At 54.1% G+C, this 20,731-nt stretch overlaps 1 protein-coding gene and 1 long non-coding RNA gene across 7 annotated transcripts; both read left to right on the top strand.

The window, feature by feature from the left end:
- The first annotated feature begins 637 nt into the window (after window positions 1-637).
- Window positions 638-13,982, top strand: KLHDC8A (kelch domain containing 8A). 6 transcript variants are annotated; one of them, XM_085044231.1, is made up of 7 exons: window positions 638-2,329; window positions 5,613-5,679; window positions 6,360-6,778; window positions 7,553-7,717; window positions 8,939-9,154; window positions 11,551-11,652; window positions 12,360-13,982. In XM_085044231.1, the coding sequence occupies exons 3-7, from the start codon at window positions 6,403-6,405 to the stop codon at window positions 12,551-12,553; spliced, it is 1,053 nt and encodes a 350-aa protein (XP_084900357.1). In that variant the 5' UTR covers window positions 638-2,329; window positions 5,613-5,679; window positions 6,360-6,402; the 3' UTR covers window positions 12,554-13,982. The 6 variants fall into 6 exon arrangements, with proteins under 6 accessions (XP_084900357.1, XP_084900359.1, XP_084900360.1 ...); XM_085044233.1 differs by lacking the exon at window positions 638-2,329 and adding an exon at window positions 3,414-4,887; XM_085044234.1 differs by lacking the exon at window positions 638-2,329 and adding an exon at window positions 4,939-4,970.
- Window positions 13,983-19,702: 5,720 nt separating this feature from the next.
- On the top strand, window positions 19,703-20,344 carry LOC146423842 (uncharacterized). The gene is made up of 2 exons (XR_014847266.1): window positions 19,703-19,940; window positions 20,083-20,344. It is a non-coding gene; the product is annotated as an uncharacterized LOC146423842 (long non-coding RNA).
- The last annotated feature ends 387 nt before the right edge of the window (window positions 20,345-20,731 follow it).

Here is a 20,731-nt window from a genome sequence, read left to right as displayed (position 1 = left end):
AGAATAAGAATAAGAATAAGAATAAGAATAAGAATAGAATAAGAAAAAGAAAAAGAATAAGAAAAAGAAAAAGAAAAAGAATAAGAATAAGAATAAGAATAAGAATAAGAATAAGAATAGAATAAGAAAAAGAAAAAGAATAAGAAAAAGAAAAAGAAAAAGAATAAGAATAAGAAAAAGAATAAGAATAAGAATAAGAATAAGAAAAAGAAAAAGAATAAGAATAAGAAAAAGAATAAGAATAAGAATAAGAATAAGAATAAGAATAAGAATAAGAATAAGAATAGAATAAGAATAAGAAAAAGAATAAGAATAAGAATAAGAATAAGAATAAGAATAAGAATAAGAATAGAATAAGAAAAAGAATAAGAATAAGGGTAAGAATAGGAATAAGAATAAAAATAGGAATAAGAATAGGAATAAGAATAAGAATAGGAATAAGAATAGGAAAAGGAATAAGAGTAAGAATAGGAATAAGAATAAGAACAGGAATAAGAATAACGATAAGAATAAGGATAAGAATAGGAATAAGTATAATAAGAATAATAAGAATAATAAGAGTAAATAACAATGATGATAAGAATAAGGATAAGGATAAAAATAAGGATAAGAAAAAGAATTTTTAAAAGAAGTAAAAATAAAAATAAACATTAAAAAATGTGTCCAATCATCCCAGACAGCCCCGCCCCGCTCAAATCCAGTCGGGAAGAGCTCTCCTCGCATTCGTCCCGAGGTGATTCCTGTGTAACGAAGCTCATCCCGTTGGATTGGCCCCGAGCTGGAGATTTGATTTAAATGCAAATTGATCCTCCCGCTGGAGAGCTAAAGGGAGGTGAAAACAGCAGCCAGGGGATGGGAATTTGCTTTATTTGGAGCGATTTGACTCCAATCCTCGTTGATTCCCTCGTTTTCCGTGATTTATGGCTGGGGATGCTTTCCAAGATCCAACCAAATCCAGCTGGATCTCTGCGGGGCTCAACTTTGGGATCCTGAATTTGGGATCCTGAATTTGGGATCCTCCTCCTGGCCCTGCAGATTTCCCTGGAGAAATGAGGTGGGAAAGGGATTTTTTCCATCTCGGGAAGCTGCAGAATCCAGGGAATGTCGCTTCTCCATGGGGAAAAACTGCAGGAACAGAATTTCCTGGGAATGCTGAGGATTCCCAGAGCTCCAGAACTGCTCCAGAGGTTCCTAAACATCTGGGAACATCTGGGCCGCAGTGCCCATGGATCTCTGAGGAGGAGATGGATTGGGAGGATTTTTCCCTTTTGGGGTTTTCTCTCGGGGAAGGATCTTTCCACAAACTTTTTTTCCGGAACACTTGGAGGAGGAGAAGAAGCTTTTAGCACCTTGGTGGAGAACCAGGTCAGGGCAGCAGAATGCTGGGCTGAGCGCCAGGCTGGGAAACATCTCCAGAGGGTTCAACTTCCCACTCCTCCGAGCTCCCTGCGGCGTGCCGGGAGCTGCGGGGAGCAGAATTTTGGGATTCCGCTGCCGGATCCTCCCTGTTTTCCCCATTTTTGGGGTGCCACATCCATCGGATGCGCTCAGATCCACCTGGGAGCAGCGCCCGTCCCTCCCCAGGAGCCACCGCAGGGAGGCAGAGCTTTTCCACCTCCTCCTTCCTGATTTTTCCCGTCTTCCTCCGGATTTTTCCCGCCTGCCTGTCTCCTGATTTTTCCTGTCTTTTTCCCGATTTTTCCGGTGTGTCTATCTCCTCGTTTTTCCTGTCTCTTTTCTGATTTTTCCTGCCTGTCTATCTCCTGATTTTTCCTCTCTCTTTCCCTATTTTTCCCGTCTGTCCCTCGATTTTTCCCGTCTGTCTGTCTCCCGATTTTTTCCCCTCTGTCTCCCCATTTTTTCCCATCTTCCTCCCGATTTTTCCCATTTGTTTCCCGTCTGTCTGTCTCCCCATTTTCCCCTTCTGTCTCCCGATTTTTCCCGTCTGTCTGTCTCCCGATTTTCCCCGTCTCCTTCCCCATTTTTCCCGTCTGTCGCCCTTCCCCTGGAGGTTTTTTTTTCCCTGCTGGCTCGGAGCGAACCCAGCCCATCCCGGGGAGCCATAAAAGGCTCAGGGATGGATTTGTAACGCCGGCAATTCGCACGCACAGCCCCGAGGAGGAGCTCGGACGGGGAAATCCTCCCCGCCTGGAGTGTCCTACATCTTCCAGAGGGGGAACGGCGGCGCCGCTGGATTCGCGAGGAATTTATTTTTTTTTTTTTTCCCTCTTCCCACGCGGCATTCCCAGCCGGGGAGTGGGAGGAAGGGGATGCTCGGAGGATTTGGGAAGTTGAGGAGCTTTTGCAGTGATCCACCTGCTGTGGAGCTGTGAGTATTGCCGGGAAATGCGGGAAGGAGGGAAGGGAAGGAAGGAAAGGGAGGAAGGAAAGGAAGGAAAGGAAGGAAAGGAAGGAAAGGAAGGAAAGGAAGGAAAGGAAGGAAAGGAAGGAAAGAAGGAAGGAAGGAAGGAAGGAAGGAAGGAAGGAAGGAAGGAAGGAAGGAAGGAAGGAAGGAAGGAAGGAAGGAAAGAAAGAAAGAAAGAAAGAAAGAAAGAAAGAAAGAAAGAAAGAAAGAAAGAAAGAAGGAATTTAATGAAATTAAATTAAATTAAATCATCTTGAGTAAACTGTGACACGAGCAAACCTCACCTTGCTCTGCTGATTCCTCAGCCCACCCAGCATTAAAAAAACCGAACCAATCTGGGCTCTTTTGTCTCTTTGAAGAAACGGAACAGCTTTTATCGCTGTCCCGTTGCTGTGACAGCCCTGACATCCTCCTGCTGGGGAATATTTCCTTCCCCAACCTCCCTCCCTCCCTCCCAGCAGCAGCTGCAGGAAATCGCAGTTGGCAGGAGGAGGCTGGAAAGGATCCCGAGGGACTGCGATGGGGGAAGGGGTGAAGCCAGGGTGGCCAGAAGGATCCCAAACCCCCAAAACTGCTCCTCCTGCACCCCAAGGATGCTCAGGATCTTACAAAAAGAGCTGCCTGTGAGTCCTGCTGCTTTTTCTCCGCTTGGCAGGAGGAATTCTCTTCTAATTCCAACGCTTTCCCTCTTTTTTAATTTTTTTTTTTTGTTGTTTGTTTTGCCAGCTGGGAAAGGCGGGGAGCTGCTGGGGGTTTGTTGTTATTTTCCGGGTGGTTGTTACTATGGCGAGGAGAGGTCAGGAATCCCAGGATGACAATTCCATGCCTCTTCCCTTTCATTCTCAGCTGCCGGGGTTGGAGCAAAGGCCCCAAAATCAGGCTGGTCCCAACCCCTTTTCCCTCGGGACACAGGGGAGAGGAAAATCCTTTTTCCCCTAAGTTTCCCTGATGGATTTCAGAGACACAGGAAGGAGGAAAATCCTTTTTTTTTTTTTTTTTCCTGATGAATTTCAGGGGCACAGGAAAGGGGAAAATCCTTTTTATTCCCTAATGGATTTCAGGGACACAGGAAATGGGAAAATCCTTTTTATTCCCTAACGCATTTCAGGGACAGAGGGAAGAGGAAGATCCTTATTTTCCCTAATGGATTTCAGGGACACAGGAAAGAGGAAGATCCTTTTCCCCCAAGTTTCCCTGATGGATTTCTCCGGAGTTTTGGACAGAGGAATTTGCAGGTTCTGCTCCTGGCAGACACTGGAGGGATGCTGGTTGTGCCTCATCCCAACCCTTTGGAATGAAGGGAGGGAGGAACAGGGCAGATCCCCTTTGTTCACTCAGGAAACAAGTCTGGGTTTCCTTCTGGGATTTTTCCAAATTTTTCCCTTTTGGGATTTCCCCAGATTTTTCCAGGAGCACATCCAGCCTGGAAAACCCAATGGCTGTCACTGCTGGATGATTAACTTGTGCTTGGATGGGGGAGAGCCGGGTGGGGCTGTGAATCCCAGAGTTTATCCACAGGGAACAGGGACAAGGATTCGGGAATGATCCTCTGCCAGGGATGTCCTTCCAGAGGAGAGGGACGAGGATTTGGGAATGATCATCTGCTCCAGCCAGGGAGGCTTTTCCAGGGTTCAGAGACATGGATTTGGGAATGATCCTCTGCTGCCAAGGAGGTTTTTCCAGGGGTCAGGAATATGGATCTGGGAATGATCCTCTGCTCCAGCCAGGAAGGTTATTCTATGGGAGAAGGACATGGATTTGGGAATGATCCTCTTCCAGGGATGTCCTTCCAGAGGAGAGGGACATGGATTTGGGAATGATCCTCTGCTCCAGCCAGGGAGGCTTTTCCAGGGTTCAGAGACATGGATTCGGGAATGATCTTCTGCTCCAGCCAGAGAGGTTTTCCCAGGGGAGAAGGACATAGATTTGGGAATGATCCTCTTCCAGGGATGTCCTTCCAGAGGAGAGGGACATGGATTCGGGAATGATCCTCTGCTCCAGCCAGGGAAGCTCTTCCTAGCTCAGCAGAACCTCAACATCCCCAGGAAAAATCCCTCCGGATGCCGAGCACGGGGAGGAGAGGCAATGCCGCTGTCCCAGCCCGGCTGAGCCAGGAATTGGCCTTTTTTGGGAATTTTTTGGCACGGGCTGGCTCTGCCCTTCAGAGCCGTCTCCCAAACAGTCAGAGCAGCGCCGCTGGGAGGACAAAGGGAATTCTGCCCTTGGATGCGGGAGGGCTTTGGACCCCGCCGGCAGCAGCCTGGTGGAGATGCCCGCAGCGAATCCGCCCGCGCCGCTTTTGTTCCGCTGCCTTCGCCCTCTCGCCCTCATTAAGCTCATTTCCATGGCGCCTAATGACGTTCGGGGAGCGGAGATGGAATAGAGAGCTCGGGATCCCGCCGGGATCGCTCCGGGATCGGTCTGGGATCGTTCTGGGATCGCCCCGGGGTCGCTCCGGGGTCGCTCCGGGCTGCCGCGGTGGGGCTGCAGCGGTGGGAGCTGCTGGAGAGGGATTTTTAGGGGTGAGGATGAGGAGGATGAGGAGGATGAGGAGGAATCCGGTGGGGCTGCAGCGGTGGGAGCTGCTGGAGAGGGATTTTTAGGGGTGAGGATGAGGAGGAATCCGGTGGGGCTGGAGCGGTGGGATTGCTGGAGAGGGTCTTTTAGGGGTGAGGATGAGGATGATCGGGAAGAGGAATTCAGTGGGGCTGGAGCGGTGGAGGTTGATGGCAAAGGTTTTTCTCGGGCTGAGGATGAGGAGGATCAGGAATATCAGGAGGAGGAACCCAGTGGGGCTGGAGAGGATTTTTTAGGGGTGAGGATGAGGATGATCGGGAAGAGGAACTCACTGGGGCTGGAGCGGTGGGGGTTGACGGAGAGGGATTTTTAAGGGTGAGGATGAGGATGATGAGGAGGAATCCGGTGGGGCTGGAGCGGTGGGAGCTGGAGGCTGAGAGAGAGGGTTTTTCCCCATGTGAGGATGTGAGGAAGATGAGGAGGAAGAATCCGGTGGGTCAGAGAAGGAAGGGGGCAAGGAAAACTTCCCCACCAGAAAAAAAAAAATAAAAAAACCAGGCGTGGAGCCGAGCAGACGCTGGGTTTGAATGTCACTTGGGGGCGGGGAAGCTCGGCAGGCAGCAGAACAAACTGACTCCAACCTTCTCGCCTGGTTGGTTTTTATTTTTTTTTTTCCTTCCCTCGCTGTTTTTTTTTCTTTCCCACCTCTTTTGTTTTGTTTTATTTTTAGGCTCTCTCGCTGCGTGAGCTGCCGAGGCAGCCCTGGAGCCGCAGGATTGATGGAGAGGCGCTGAAAGGTACCGGGGGGGCTGCTCGGGGCGGGGGTGACACAGGGGACAGGTGGCACTGGGAGGGGCGCTCCGGTCCCGCTCTGCCCCTGGCGGGATGGGGTTTGTTATTTTCCGTCGGTTCTTGAAGGACGTTTTGGGGTTGGAGTGAATCCTGGGAAGGGAAGGAGATGGGGAAGGGTTGGGAGAATCCTGAGGGAGCTGGGGAAGGAGCTCAGCCTGGAGCAAAGGGGATCAGGGGGACCTTGTGGCTCTGCAAACTCCCTGCCAGGAGGGATTTGGGATCTGATCCCAGGGCACAGGGACAGCAGGAGAGGGAACAGCCTCAGGCTGGGCCAGGGGAGGCTCAGGTTGGACAGCAGCAGGAATTTCCCCATGGAAAGGGTGGGCAGGGATTGGAGCTGCCCAGGGAGGTTTGGAGTGCTCAGCCCTGCAGGTGTCACCTGGATGTGGCACTCAGGGTGGGGACAAGGTGGGGATCGGGCACAGCTCGGACTCGATGATCCCAGAGGGATTTTCCTACCTAAATTTTGGGATTTCAGCTGCATCCTGTCCCACCTGGGACTCCAACCACCCCCGGAGCTACCCAAGCCCAGCCCGGATGTCACACTCCTCACCCAGCGCAGGAACCAAACCCACCACGGATCATCCTCCAGCCCTCTCCCACCCTCACTAATCCCATTTTCCAGCACAACCCCGCGTCCCCACACCCCTCCCCTCCCTCCGACCACCATGGAGCTTCCCCACACCAAAGACTTCCACTGGAAATCGCTGGCTCCCCTGCCCAGCCGCCGGGTGTACGCCGCGCTGGCCGAGGCGGCCGGCCAGCTCTTCGCCGTGGGTGGCTGCGACGACAACGGCGTCCCCGTGGACTCCTTCGAGGTTTACTCGCCCGAGGCTGACCAGTGGACCTCGCTGCCCCCCATGCCCACGGCCAGGGCTGGCGTGGCTGTCACGGCGCTGGGCAAGAGGATCATGGTGATCGGCGGCGTTGGCGCTGACCAGCTGCCGCTGAAGGTGGTGGAGATGTACAACACGGAGGAAGGGCGCTGGAGGAAGAGGAGTTCGCTCAGGGAGGCTGCCATGGGCATCTCGGTGACGGCCAAAGGTCAGGGGGACATGCTGGGGGTTGGTGGGGTTGGGGAATTTCGGGATTGATGGTTAAAGGTGGGGCTTGGGGAGCTTGGTGGTTTTCCTGACTCAAAAATTTTGTTGCTTTGTTCGTCTCCAAATTAATTTTTGGGATGGCAGGAGTTGGGTTTGGTGTGTTTGTCCCCTCCTGGGATGTCCCACAGCACAGCCAGAGCCACCCCGGGTTTGTCACCTGCCCTGGAGCCACCAGGGTTGTGGCTCTGCTGGTCTCTGGTGGGGTTTGGACAGCTCTGACCTCCAGGGGCTGCAACCAACTCCCTCGCTTTTGCAGCAAATTCCTGTCCTTGAGGTCCAAATTCTGGTCCTTGAGGTCCAAATTCTGGTCCTTGAGGGGATTTTTTTGCAGGGGGAGGGATTGGTTTTTACAGGGAAATGGAATGGATTTTTGGTGCTTTCCTATATTAATTTTGTGGGATTTTTTGCAGGGAAATGGAATGGATTTCGGGTGCTCATAATAATTTTGTGGGATTTTTTTTGCAGCAGGGGATAAATTTTTGCCAGGAAAGGGGATGGATTTTTGGTGCTTTCCTATATTAATTTTGTGGGATTTTTTTGCAGGGGGAAATGGATTTTTGCAGGGAAATGGAATGGATTTCTCCTATTTTCCTACAACAGTTTCGTAGGATTTTTTTTTCTGCAGGAGGGGATGGAGTTTTGCAGGGAAGGGGATAGATTCTTGCTGCTTTCCTGTAATAATTTTTTGGGGTTTTTTGATTTTTTCCCTGTCCAGACCACAGGGTGTATGCAGCGGGAGGGATGGGCTCAGACCTGCGGCCCCACAACTTCCTGCAGCACTACGATGTGCTCAAGGACATCTGGGTGTCCCTGGCGGCCATGCCCACCCCGCGCTACGCTGCCACCTCCGTCCTGAGGGGCTCCAAGATCTACGTGCTGGGTAAGGAGCAGCCCTGCCCGGCCCGAGTCCTGCTTGTCCTCCTTTCTCCTTCCTTCTCCTTCTTTCTTCTCCTTTCTCCTTCTTTCTCCTCCTTTTCCTCCTTTCTTCTCATTTCTTCTCCTTCTCCTCCTTTCTCCTTCCTTCTCCTCCTTTCTCCTCCTTTTCCTCCATTCTTCTCATTTCTTCTCCTCATCTCTTCTTTCTCCTTTCTCCTTTTTTCTCCTTCTTTCTTCTGCTTTTCCTCCTTTCTTCTCATTTTTTCTCCTCCTTTTCCTCCTTTCTTCTCCTCCTTTTCCTCCTTTCTTCTCCTTTCTTCTCCTCATTTCTTCTCCTCATTCCTTCTCCTTTTTCCTTGTTTCTCCTTTCCCCTAATTTCCTCTTCTTTCCCCTTCCTTCCCCTTCTTTCTCCTTCCTTCTCCTTTCTCCTCCTTTTCTTCCTTTCTTCTCCTTTCTTCTCCTTTCTTCTCCTTTCTTCTCCTTTCTTCTCCTTTCTTCTCCTTTCTTCTCCTTTCTTCTCCTTTCTTCTCCTTTCTTCTCCTTTCTTCTCCTTTCTTCTCCTCATTTCTTCTTTCTCCTTTCTCCTTTCCCCTTCCTTCCTCTTCCTTTTTCTTCCTTTTTGCTCCTTCTCCATACTTCTCCTTCCTTGTCCTTCCTTCTCCTTTAATTTTCTTCCTTTTTCTTCCTTCTCCTTTCTCCTTCTCCTTCTCCTTCTCCTTCTCCTTCTCCTTCTCCTTTCTCCTTCTCCTTCTCCTTCTCCTTCTCTTTTCTTCTCCTCCTTTTCCTCCTTTCTTCTCCTCATTTCTTCTCCTTTCTCCTTCTTTGTCCTTCTTTCTCCTTTCCCCTTCCTCCCCCTTCCTTTTCCCTCTTTTTTCTTCCTTTCTATTAATTTTTCTTCCTTTTTCCTCCTCCTCCTTCCTTCTCCTCCCTTCCTCCTCCTCCTTCCTTCTCCTTCTTTCTCCTCCTTCCTCTTCCTTCCTTCCACTTCCTTCTCCTCCTTCTCCTCCTTCTCCTTTCTTCTTCACCTCCTTCTCCTTTCTTCTCCTCTTTCTCCTCCTTCCATTCCTCCTACAGGAAGTGGGTAAAAGCTGCAAAATTCACCTCTTTCCTGCCACAAAACACCAAAAAATACCCCAAAAATGTGCAAAATCCCCTTTTTCCCTCAGGGAAACTTGGGATCCGACCCTCCCTGCTCCCTGACCGACATTCCCACCCTTTTCCCAGGGGGAAGGCAATCCAAGTACGCCGTCAACGCCTTCGAGGTGTTCGACACCGACACGCGCTCCTGGACCAAATTCCCCAACATTCCCAACAAAAGGGCTTTTTCCAGCTTCGTGCCCACCGAGGACAAGCTCTTCAGCCTGGGCGGGCTGCGGCAGGGCCGGCTCTACCGGCAGCCCAAGTTCATGAGGACCGTGGATGTGTTCGACCTGGAGCAAGGTGGGGCTGGGTGTGGGGTGTGGGTTTGGGGTCGGGGTCACATGGGGTTGGGTTTGGGTTTGGGTTTGGGTTTGGGTTTGGGGTGGGGCTGGGTGTGGGGTTTGGGGTTTGGGGTTTGGGGTTTGGAGTTTGGGGTTTGGAGTTTGGGGGCACACAGGGTTGGGTTTGGAGTTTGGGGTTTGGGGGCACACGGGGCTGGGTTTGGGGTTTGGGGTGTATGGGTACATAGGGTTGGGTTTGGGGTTTGGGGACACACAGGGTTGGGTTTGGGGAAACACAGGCTGGGTTTGGGGTTCGGGGCACATAGGGCTGGGTGTGGGGTTTGGGGAAACACAGGGCTGGGTTTGGGGTTTGGGGTCACACGGGGTTGGGTTTGGGGTTTATGGGCATGTAGGGTTGGGTTTGGGGCACATGGGGTTGGGTTTAGGGTTTATGGCCACAGAGGGTTGGGTTTGGGGTTTATGGGTACGTAGGGTTGGGTTTGGGGTTTATGGGTACGTAGGGTTGGGTTTGGGACACACAGGCTGGGTTTGGGGTTTGGGGCACATAGGGTTGGGTTTGGGGTTTGGGACACACTGGGCTGGGTTTGGGGTTTGGTGTGTATGGGTACATAGGGTTGGGTTTGGGGTCTGGGGTTTGGGGACACACAGGGTTTAGTTTGGAGCACATAAGGCTGGGTTTGGGGTTTGGAGCACACACGGTTGGGTTTGGGGTTTGGGGCACATAGGGTTGGGTTTGGGGTCTGGGGTTTGGGGACACACAGGGTTGGGTTTGGGGCACATAGGGCTGGGTGTGGGGTTTGGGGGCACAGGGGGCTGGGTTTGGGGTTTGGGGCACACAGGGCAGGGTTTGGGGTCACACAGGCTGGGTTTGGGGCACACAGAGCTGGGTTTGGGGTTCGGGGCACACAGGGCTGGGTTTGGGGGCACATGGGGTTGGGTTTGGGGCATACAGGGCAGGGTTTGGGGTTAATGGGCACGTAGGGTTGGGTTTAGGGTTTGGAGCACACAGGCTGGGTTTGGGGTTTGGGGACACACGGGGCTGGGTTTGGGATTTGGGGTTCGGGGTTTGGGGCACACCGGCTGGGTTTGGGGGTTGGAGCACACAGGGATGGGTTTGGGGTTTATGGGCATGTAGGGTTGGGTTTGGGGCACATAGGGTTGGGTGTGGGTTTTGGGTCACACAGGGCTGGGTTTGGGGTTCAGGGCACACAGGGCTGAGTTTGGGGCTTATGGGCATGTAGGGTTGGGTTTGGGACACACAGGCTGGGTTTGGGGTTTGGGGCACACAGGGATGGGTTTGGGGTTCAGGACACACTGGGCTGGGTTTGGGGGCACATAGGGTTGTGTTTGGGGTTTGGAGACACATGAGGCTGGGTTTAGGGTTTATGGGCATGTAGGGTTAGGTTTGGGGTTTGGGGCACACAGGGATGGGTTTGGGGCACACTGGGCTGGGTTTGGGGGCACATAGGGTTGTGTTTGGGGTTTGGAGACACATGAGGCTGGGTTTAGGGTTTATGGGCATGTAGGGTTAGGTTTGGGGTTTGGGGGCACACAGGCTGGGCTTGGGGGTACATAGGGTGAGGTTTGGGGTTTGGGGACACAGAACAGGGGTGGGTTTGGGGTTTGGGGCACACAGACTGGGTTTGGGGTTTTGGGGCACATAGGGCTAGGTTTGGGGTTTTGGGGTTTGGGGCACACAGGGTTGGGCTTGGGGTTTATGGGCATGTAGGGTTGGGTTTGGGACACATAGGATGTGTTTGGGGTTTGGAGCATGTAGGGCTGGGTTTGGGGACACATAGGGTTAGGTTTTGGGGCCACAGGTCTGGGTTTAGGGTTTATGGGCACACAGGGTTGGGTTTGGGATTAGGGACTCTATTTGTCACATAGAGTTTGGTTTGGAAGCCACAGGGCTGGATTTGGGGTTTGGGAGCACATAGGGTGGGGTTTGAGGCACACAGGGCAGGATTTGGGGTTTATGGGCACAGAGGGATGGGGTTTGGGGTTTTTGGGCACACAGGGTTGGGTTTTGGGGCCACAGGTCTGGGTTTGGGGCTCTGCTGCCCTTGCAGAGCACAGAGCTCCCATCCTCTCCCTTGAGCTCAGCTTAGAGGACAATTTCCAATCAGGATTAGGAAATGGAAAGGAAATACCACAATCCCGAGGCAGCTGCACCCCACAGCTCCCTCCTGACGGGCTGGGAATGACCCTGACCTGTTCCGTGGGATAATGGGAACGAACCTGACCCCTTCCATGGGATCATGGGGATGAACCTGACCCATTCTGTGGGATCACGGGAACGAACCTGACCCGTTCCATGGGATCATGGGAATAAACCTGACCCATCCCACGGGGTTTTGTCACCAAACCCAGTGTCTCCTGTCCTTCCCGTGGCAGGAGGGTGGATGAAGATGGAGCGCTCGTGCTTCCTGAAGAAACGGCGAGCAGATTTCGTGGCTGGCTACCTGCAGGGCAGAGTCGTGGTGGCTGGGGGTCTGGGTGAGCTCTGGGGCTGTGGGGAAACGTGTGGGGTTGTTGTCATCCCGGAAAAGGGAGAAATCCCCGTTCTGGCTGGTGGGAGGGAGCAGGGAAAGAGAAGTCCCATAGAAGGAGGGGGTACAGAGCTGGGAAAGCAGATCCCATAAAGGGATTGGGCACAGAGGAGGGAAAGCTGAAATCCCAGAAATCCCATAAATAGATGGGGCACAGAGCAGGGAAAGCAGAAATTGCATACAAAAATGGGGTACAAAGCAGGGAAAGCAGAAATCCCAGAAATCCCATAAAGGGATGGGGTACAGAGCAGGGAAAGGAGAAATCCCATAAAGGGATGGGGTACAGAGCAGGGAAAGCAGAAATCCCAGAAATCCCATAAAAGGATGGGGTACAGAGTAGGGAAAGGAGAAATCCCATAGAGGGATGGGGCACAGAGCAGAGAAAGCATAAATCCCAGAAATCCCACAAAGGAATAGGGTACACATCAGGGAAAGCAGAAATCCCATAAAGGGATGGAGTAGAGATCAGGGAAAGCAGAAATCCCAGAAATCGCATAAATGGATGGGGCACAGAGCAGGGAAAGCCAAAATCCCATAAAGGAACGGTGTACACATCAGGGAAAGCAGACCCCACAAAGGGATGGGGTAGCAATCAAGCCAAGGATCCTCGCCGGCTCTTCCCATCTCATCCCGCTCCGCCTTTCCTGCTTCCAGGGAACCAACCGACCGTGCTGGAGTCGGCCGAGGCGTTCCACCCCGACAAGAACAAGTGGGAAGCTCTCCCCGCCATGCCCACGCCGCGCTGCGCCTGCTCCAGCATCGTGCTGCGGGGCTGCCTGCTGGCCGTGGGGGGAGTCAGCCAGGGGCTCAGCACGGCCGTGGAGGCGCTGTGCCTCTCCGAGTCATGATGGCCGCAGGATTTCCCGCCTGGAAATGTCGCTGTGGCTCGTTGTGGCAGGTGGTGGCGCTGGGGACAGTGCGGTCTGGCTGTGGTGGGAGCTGCAGGGGTCACATCCCAGGGGTTGTGGGGTGACCCTCGGTGGCATTGCTGGTGGACACCCATGGAGGATCCCACATTGTCCAGGGGCCACTCTGGTCACTGTCACAGCTCCGTGGGGACATCCAGATCTGTGGGGACACCGAGCTCAATGGGGACACCAAGATCTATGGGGACATCCAGCTCCGTGGGACACCGAGCTCCTTGGGGACACTGAGCTACGTGGGGACATCCAGCTCAATAGGGACATCCATCTCCGTGGGGACACCCAGCTCCACAGGACGCCCAGCTCCGTGGGGACACTGAGCTACGTGGGAACACCCAACTCAATAGGGACATCCATCTCCATGGGGACACTCAGCTCTGTGGGACACTCAGCTCCGTGGGGACACCCAACTCCATGGGACACCAAGCGACACAGGGACACCCAGATCTGTGGGGACACTCAGCTCCACGGGGACACCAAGCTACGTGGGGACACCCAGCTCAACGGGGACATCCAGCTCAACGGGGACATCCAGCTCAACGGGGACATCCAGCTCCATGGGACACCCAGCTCCGTGGGAACACTCAGCTCCGTGGGGACACCCAGCTCCATGGGACACCCAGCTCTGTGGGGACACTCAGCTCCACGGGTACATCCATCTCCATGGAGACACCCAGCTCTGTGGGGACACCCAGCTCCGTGGGAACACTCAGCTCCGTGGGGACACCGAGGGACACCCAGCTGGAGGAACTGCTCTTCACATCTCCCACCTGCAGGAAGGACTCTGGAGATCCCGATGTGGGAATTGTGTCCCTGCAGCCCTCCCGACCCCAGGGGACAGCTGGGGTGGCCTCAGGACTGTCCAGACGGGTCACTGGTGGTGTTGTCCTCTCTGATCCCAGAATATATGGGAGATTCCCAAAAAACCCTTCTCCCAAGAGAATTCCAAACCCACAGCCCGATCCGGGGATTGTTCTTCACCTTCTCAGCGAGGCTTTTCCTGCAATCCGGCAGAACCTGGAGCCGGGAGGATAATTCCCAAGGGACAGCTCTGGCTCCTCCCTGGTGGCACTGAACTGTCACAGACACTGTCCTTGCCGGCTGTCAGGTGGACTTGGCCTCACCTTGCATTTTTCCAACGTTTTTAGCTGTTTCAGTGATTCGGGATCTGGGAGAAAGGAGCAAACCGCGGCTCTGCCACCGGCTGGTGGCTTTGGTGATGCCAAGGTGACCCTGGTCTCTGCCTCCTCTTGGGCTCCGTTGTCCCCAGGCGGTTTTTGGGAGAGCTGTCCGGACTGTCGGGATGCAATTCCAGCTGGGAGCAGCTGCCCCATGAAAATCTGCCTTCGGGAAAGCCCTGGGAGGAGGCCGGGCTGTGTCAGGGGTGGGAAAATGTGGGAGAGAGGGGTCAGGGCAGGCTGGGATCATGGAATCATGGAATGGTTTAGGTTGGAAGAGACCTTAAAGATCAACCATGGGGTTTTGGGGACAGTTTCCCCCATCCCAGGTGGTTCCAAGCCCCGTCCAGCCTGGCCCTGGACACTCCCAGGGATGTGGCACCATCGCTGTTCCCTTCCAGGGTGTCACATCCCTCCTTTGACGCGGGGAGTGGGTCACGGTGTCCCCTCGCTGTCCCCGCGCTGTCCCCGCGCTGTCCCCGCTCCCGCCGCCGCGGAGCTCCGAGGACACCGTGCGGCCGCCGCGGACACGGCGGGGACGGAGGGATCCTTGTCCCTGTCATTCCCGGCGGGATCCTTGTCCCTGTCATTCCCGGCGGGATCCTTGTCCCTGTCATTCCCGGCGGGATCCCCCCGATCCCGAGCGTCGCGCGGGTGGAGTGACAGGGAAACAGCAGGAGGGGAAATGGAGGAGAAGAGGAACCTCCTCCTCCTCCTCCTCCTCCTCCTCCTCCTCCTCTTCCTCCTCTTCCTCCTCCTCCAGCCAAACCTGCGCACAGCAAATCTCCCTTCCCGCCGCCGCACCGAGCCTGGCTGTCCGGGAGGAATTTCCCTTTGTCCCCAAGGAGCCTTTTCCAGCTCTCTTTGTCCCGATTGCAGGGCCGAGGCTCGGGGCCGCCGGGCTTTGTTCGGCTGGAGGAGGAGGAGGAGGAGGAGGAGGAGGAGGAGGAGGAGGAGGAGGAGGAGGAGGAGGAGGATCCTTTGTGCGGCTGATCCTCCCCTTTCCGCCTCGGGAAAAGCTGGAGAGAGGGACAGATAAATTCCGTTTGGGAATTGTCACCCACCTAGGACAGAGGTGACCCCAAGGAGCAGCGCTGACCCCAAAAAATATTGTCCCCAACAGCCAGGATCAGCTCAGGGTGCGTCCTGCAAGGTGCAGGAATCATTTCTGCTCCACCACCGCATCCTTCGGAGGTTGTTCCTTAAGGAAATTCCCTGTTTGCATCCTGGGGATGAACTTGGAGGGCGCAAAGGAGAGGTGACAGGGACTGCGGTGACAGAATCAGAACTGGGAGTGTCCCGAGCGTTTGGAGAGGGGAAAAGGGGAAAAGAGGAAAAGGAGAAAAGGAAAAAAGGGGAAAAGGGGAAAAGGAAAAAAAAGAGAAAGGGGAAAAGGAAAAAGGGGAAAAGGGGAAAAGGGGGGAAAAGGGGAAAAGGAAAAAGGAAAAAAGAGCAGCCCTGAGTGCCCCTGGAGGGACAAGCAGATCCGGGTCGCTGCCTGGGGATGAATCCCAAACTCCGATCACCAAACAGGATCCCATCGACATCCCTGGAGCTGCTGAATCCCTGGCTTGGTGGGATTTTCCCTCACGATGCAGAGCCCAGGGGGTGAGGGTGACATTCACCTCCCTCCCTGGTGGTTCTCACGGCTGTGCCCGAATCCTGCCCTTCCCTGGGATTCTGGGAAATGAGCCTGCAGGACACAACCTGCTGGAGTTTGTCACCAAAGGGCTCCAGGTGACGGAGAAGTCACCCTGATCCAGGTATGCCGGGTGCTCCTGGCTGTGCCTGCAGAAGGTTTTGGGTGGTTTTGAGTGGTTTGGGTCGGACTGGGCGCTCCCGGGCTCTTGCCAGAGCTGCGAACAGCAGATGGCATCCCTGGGCTGAGCTGCGGCTGCAGCAGCACCCCTGCAGCTCTCCCGCTGTCCCGGGCTGCCCCGGCCGGTGGGACGGACCGGAGGAGCTCTAAAATCCCATTTTAATGTCCAACAAAGAATTCGGTGTACAGGGGATGCTATTGGTCTCTCCTAGCCTTTTATTGCCGTGATCAGACATCCCCATGGAGCCCAAATTTCCCAGGAGGTGGGGCAGAGCTGGATTTGGGTCCAGAGAGAGCTTGGTGCTGCTGCCCAGCGTCAGCCTGGAAATTTCTCCGAGGATGAATCCCTCCTCAGCGAATCCCTCGGGATCAGAGAGCCGCAGAGCTTCTTCTTCTGGATAAATGTTGGGATCTTCCGTGGGTTTGTCACAAACCACTTCCTCCTGTGGCTGGGAGGTGACAGAAAGCCCTGTGCCCCAGGCGGTCCCCTCACCCGCTGCCTTCATCCCAGCCCAGCCGAGCCCTCGGAGTTCTCCAGCGACACAAAAAATCCAGGCTGTGTCCTCGGCTGACCTGCCCACGCTCGGGGTTTGCTGAGAGGCTTTTCAGCCCCGGTGGCTGCTCCGCCACGGTGGCTGAGGGCTGAGCTGGCTCTGCTGCCAAAAATCGTCATTGATTGTCCCCGAGCAGCCTTGGTGTGCCCAAACGGGAATTTCCTCGAGGAATAACCTCCGAAGGATGCTGTGGTGGAGCAGAAATTATTCCTTGCATGGAATCATTGGATTTAAGAAATGCACCTTGCTATGGGCTCAGGATACACCCTGGGCTGGTCCTGGCTGTTGGGGACAATATTTTTTGGGGTCACCTCTGCCCTTGGTGGGTGACAATTCCCAAAAGGAGCCTGGTGTGGTGTTGGTGAGTGCTGTTCCAGCTCCAGGCAGGAATTCCGCTCTGGAGAGCTGGGAATGGAGCTCCTGGAAGCACCAGCCACCTCTGTCACTGCCATCCCCGTCCCTGCCATGTCCCCAACCCCGTGGGGTGACCAGCAGTGGGGTCAGCCCTGGCTGTTCCCATTCCCTCAGCATCCGCCGGCGCTGGGGAGGATGTGGAGTCACTGCTGTGAGATGCAGACGCTTCCTGCTCTCGGAATAAAAGAAATGAAAGCTCCAGCTATTTTTTTTTTTAGGGGAATTTTGGTTATTTTTCCTCTAAATGCCTCGGGGTTTCTGTGCTGTGACCTCCCAGTGCCCGGGAGGGTGTCAGGGACAGCCTGAGGGTGGATTTGTAGGAAAAGGAGAGTAATAATAGAAAAACAATAAATAGAATTATATTAATTATATCGATAACATTTGATCTCCTTGGCGTGGGAGAATGACAAAAATCTTGTTATCTCCTGAGATTAAAAATCCAGAGGAGATAAATTCAGATTTTGGAGGGGCTGCTCCCTGGGCTCATCCCAGTTTGGACTCCAGGATGCACTGCCATAGATCCAGGCTGGACTGGGAATTCCTGTGCCTGGGATGAGCAGCCCAGCCACTGCTCATTAGAGCTTTTCTTGGCTCTTTCCCTCTCCCTGATGTGCTTCACTGCTCATCTTTCCATGGCAATGTTCTCTGTCCGACCAGAATCCATCCCTGCCTGAGGCACATTCCTGGTTTTTCTCATCCAGAGGGCCTGGAAACCTCCTGGGCTGATGGGGTTTTGCAGAAGGATCGTCACAAGGATTGTGGGGCACGAAATCTGCCCGTTGGGTAGGCCTGGAATGAGCCTGGATGGATGGAGGCATGGATGGACAGACAGATGGATGGGCAGACAGATGGATGGATGGATGGAGGGATGATGGAGGGATGGACAGATAGATGGATGGATGGATGGATGGATGGAGGTGAATGGATGGATGAATGGATGGATGGATGGAGGGATGATGGAGGGATGATGGAGGGATGGAGGATGGATGGACAGACGGATGGATGATGGATGGATGGATGGGCGGACAGATGGATGAGGGATGGACAGACAGATGGACAGACGGACGGATGGATGGATGATGGATGGATGGATGGATGGATGGATGGATGATGGAGGGATGGACAGGGATGGATGATGGATGGATGGAGGATGGATGGATGGATGGATGATGGAGGGATGGGGTGGATGGGGTGGATGGGATAGACAGATGGATGGACAGACAGATGAATGAATGAATGGATGGGATGGATGGGTTGGATGGATGGACGGACAGACGGATGGAAAGATGGAATCCCCAGCTGCACTCCCGGGGTTCCCAGGTGACCTCCGCTGCCCTCATCAGCTGCGAAAGGCCATCAGTGACTTTCCCAAAGGCTCCCAGCGGCGCTGATGAGTTTCCCTTCTCCCGCTGACGGATGGGGCGGATCAGAGCAATCCCGAATTTCTCCGTTTCCAGAGGGAAATGGGTTTCACAACTGCCCGAATGCTGGGGCTGCGAGGCTCCTAGCGAGGGGCGCTCATTAAACTTTTTGTTCTCTCTGGCATTTTAACGACTCCAGGAGCTTTTCCTTTCCCCTGGGAGGTCTCCCTGCTGCAAGCCAATCTCCCTGAAGTTTATTCCTTTCCCATTCCACACTGGCCGAGCCACAGGTTTTGTCCAGGATGTTTTCAGAGCCGGGATAACGCCGCAGGATTTTTAAAAAATGTGATAAATTTTTATCATAAATTAATTAATACAAATTTCGGAGCCTGCAAGCAAACACAGCTCCGGCTGTGACCGAGCACCGAGCCGAGTTCGGAGCAGGATTCCCTGCCGTGGAGCCAAATCCTGCTTGGATTTCAGGGCGGTTTGAGTGGCCGAGCCCAGGCTGGGGTTTCCGAGGCAGGGGAATTTCCGTGGATTTCCCCACCCTAGGTGCTCCACAATGAGGATCCTTATCAGCGGATTCCAGCGGGTTTCGCTCTGCTCCCTCGGCGTTTCCGTGAAAATGGGAATGGCTTCCTGAGCCGGCCTGGGACAGACAGGACAGAGAACAGAGCGGCCGAGGAGGATTTATCGGGTGGCAAGAGAAGCTCCGCGAGGCTCTGCGTCCTTCCAGAGCGGGGAAAACCTCGGGAAAAGCATCCCTGGAGATCAGCAGGGATATCAAACACGGGCTGAGAGTCTAGCGAGAGGTTTTGGGGTGAGCAGGAAGCGGTCCCAGAGCTGCGATAGCGACAGCGACAGCGACAGCGACACTTTTCCTCTGGGAGCAATCCCTTTGTTTAGCGCCACCAGGGAGGTTTGTCCCTTCCCTGCCCGGCCCTGCTGCCATCCCCGGGCTGTGCCCGGACAGGATCCGGGCTGTTTGCTTTGACTTTGAAATGACAGCAGTTCAGCTCCGCTCAGCTCATCTCCGCCTTGTTTATCTTCCCCGTGGAAACGGCTCGGTAAATAATTCATTATCGCGATTCCTTATCGCGATTCCTTATCGCAACGCGTTATCGTCGCAACTGCTGCGGCCCGGGATCGTCTTCGGATGGCTCGGGTTAATTTTAAATCCAGGAAAGAGAGGTTTGTGGCTGGTTTGTGCAGCTGGAGGGGAGGTTGGAGGTGGAAAGGACCAGCCTGGAGCTGCTCATCCCTGCGAGATTCCAAGTGACCAAAAAATCAGTGACAGTGGTGGGAGGAGAGACCTGAGTGTTTGAATTGCGTCAAAATGACATTTAATGAGTGTGGGACAGCGCTGGGGTGGGTGACAGCCATGGAGGGGTCGAATTTTATAGAAATGTCATTTAATGCGTGTGGGACAGGTGACAGCCATGGGGAGGGTCCCAATTGTATAAAAATGACATTTAATGATTGTGGGATTAATGTCACCATGTCCCCATGGTGACAGCCATGGGGAATTTCCCTTTTGTATAAAAATGACATTTAATGCGGGTGGCACAGGTGACAGCCATGGGGAGGGTCCCAATTTATGAAAGTGACATTTAATGAGTGTGGGATTAATGTCACCATGCCCTCATGGTGACAGCCATGGGGAACGTCCCAATTGTTTATAAAAATGACATTTAATGCGTGTGGCACAGGTGACACCCGTGAGGAACACTTTGGTGCAAGGCTGTGTCCCCGACCCTTTCCTGAGGGACAAATGTCCCCAAGAGGTCACTTCACAACCTCAAGTGACAGACACAGCCAGGGGACAGTGCCACCCACCCGGCTCTCTCCTGCCAGCCTCGACACTCTGCCACCTCCACCCCGTGTCACCTCCGCGTCGCTTTCACCACACAGAGAGGAACCAGCGCTGGATTCAACCACCCCTGGCAGGCGTCTCGGACCCCCTGAATGGCTGGGAAAATCCAGGTCTGGATGAGTAATTCCTCAGCTATCTCCCTCGGCGATCGATCCGCCGTGTCCTCGCACACGCCGCCGCCCGGCAGAGCGCTTTTGTTTTGGCTGCTTTGGGGGGAAATTAATTGCATTCTTTTAATATCTCCAAACAAAGATTCGCCACCGGGGCAGGGAGACCACACGGGGAGAAGGTGCTGCCGGAGGAGCCGCGAATGGCCGTGAGGAGCCGCAGCGTGGGAGAGAAGCAGAAATCAGCCGGTTTTTCCCCTCCTGCTTTGAGCCTGGAGAATGTTCCTCCCTCCCAGGTTTGTCCAGGAGGGTGAAGGGTGGCCCTGTGGCGAGTGTGGACAGGCTGCACTCGCCCAGGCCTCTCCTCGCTCTGATTTTGCCCTAAATGCTGATTTTTTTTCGCTGTGTTTGGGTGTTTTGGGGGTTTTTTTTGTGGCAAATCGCGTCTGGCTGTGCGTGTCACTCTGTCCCCGGTGTGGGATTTGCTCCACAGTATGGAATTATGGGATGGTTTGGGTTGGAAGGGACATTAAAGATCATCCAATGCCATCGCCTGCCATGGGCAAGGACACTTTCCACCGTCCCAGGGTCCTCCAGCCTGGCCTTGGACACTTCCAGAGACCCAGGATTCCCACAGCTTCTCTGGGAATTCCATCCCAGCCCCTGCCCACCCTCACAAGGAGGAATTCCATCCCAATATCCCATCTCACCCTGCCCTCCGGCACTGGGAAACCATTCCCCCTTGCCCTGGACCCCCAGCCTCTCCCCCAAAGCCCCTCCGACCCTCCCAGCCC

This window comes from Lichenostomus cassidix, unplaced genomic scaffold (genome assembly GCF_008360975.1).
Source record: "Lichenostomus cassidix isolate B80296 unplaced genomic scaffold, HeHo_3.0 unassigened_scaffold_chr26, whole genome shotgun sequence".
Lineage (NCBI taxonomy): Eukaryota > Metazoa > Chordata > Aves > Passeriformes > Meliphagidae > Lichenostomus > Lichenostomus cassidix.
The sequence above is the reverse complement of the archived record's forward strand: the minus strand, read 5'-3'. Positions and strand labels throughout refer to the sequence as shown.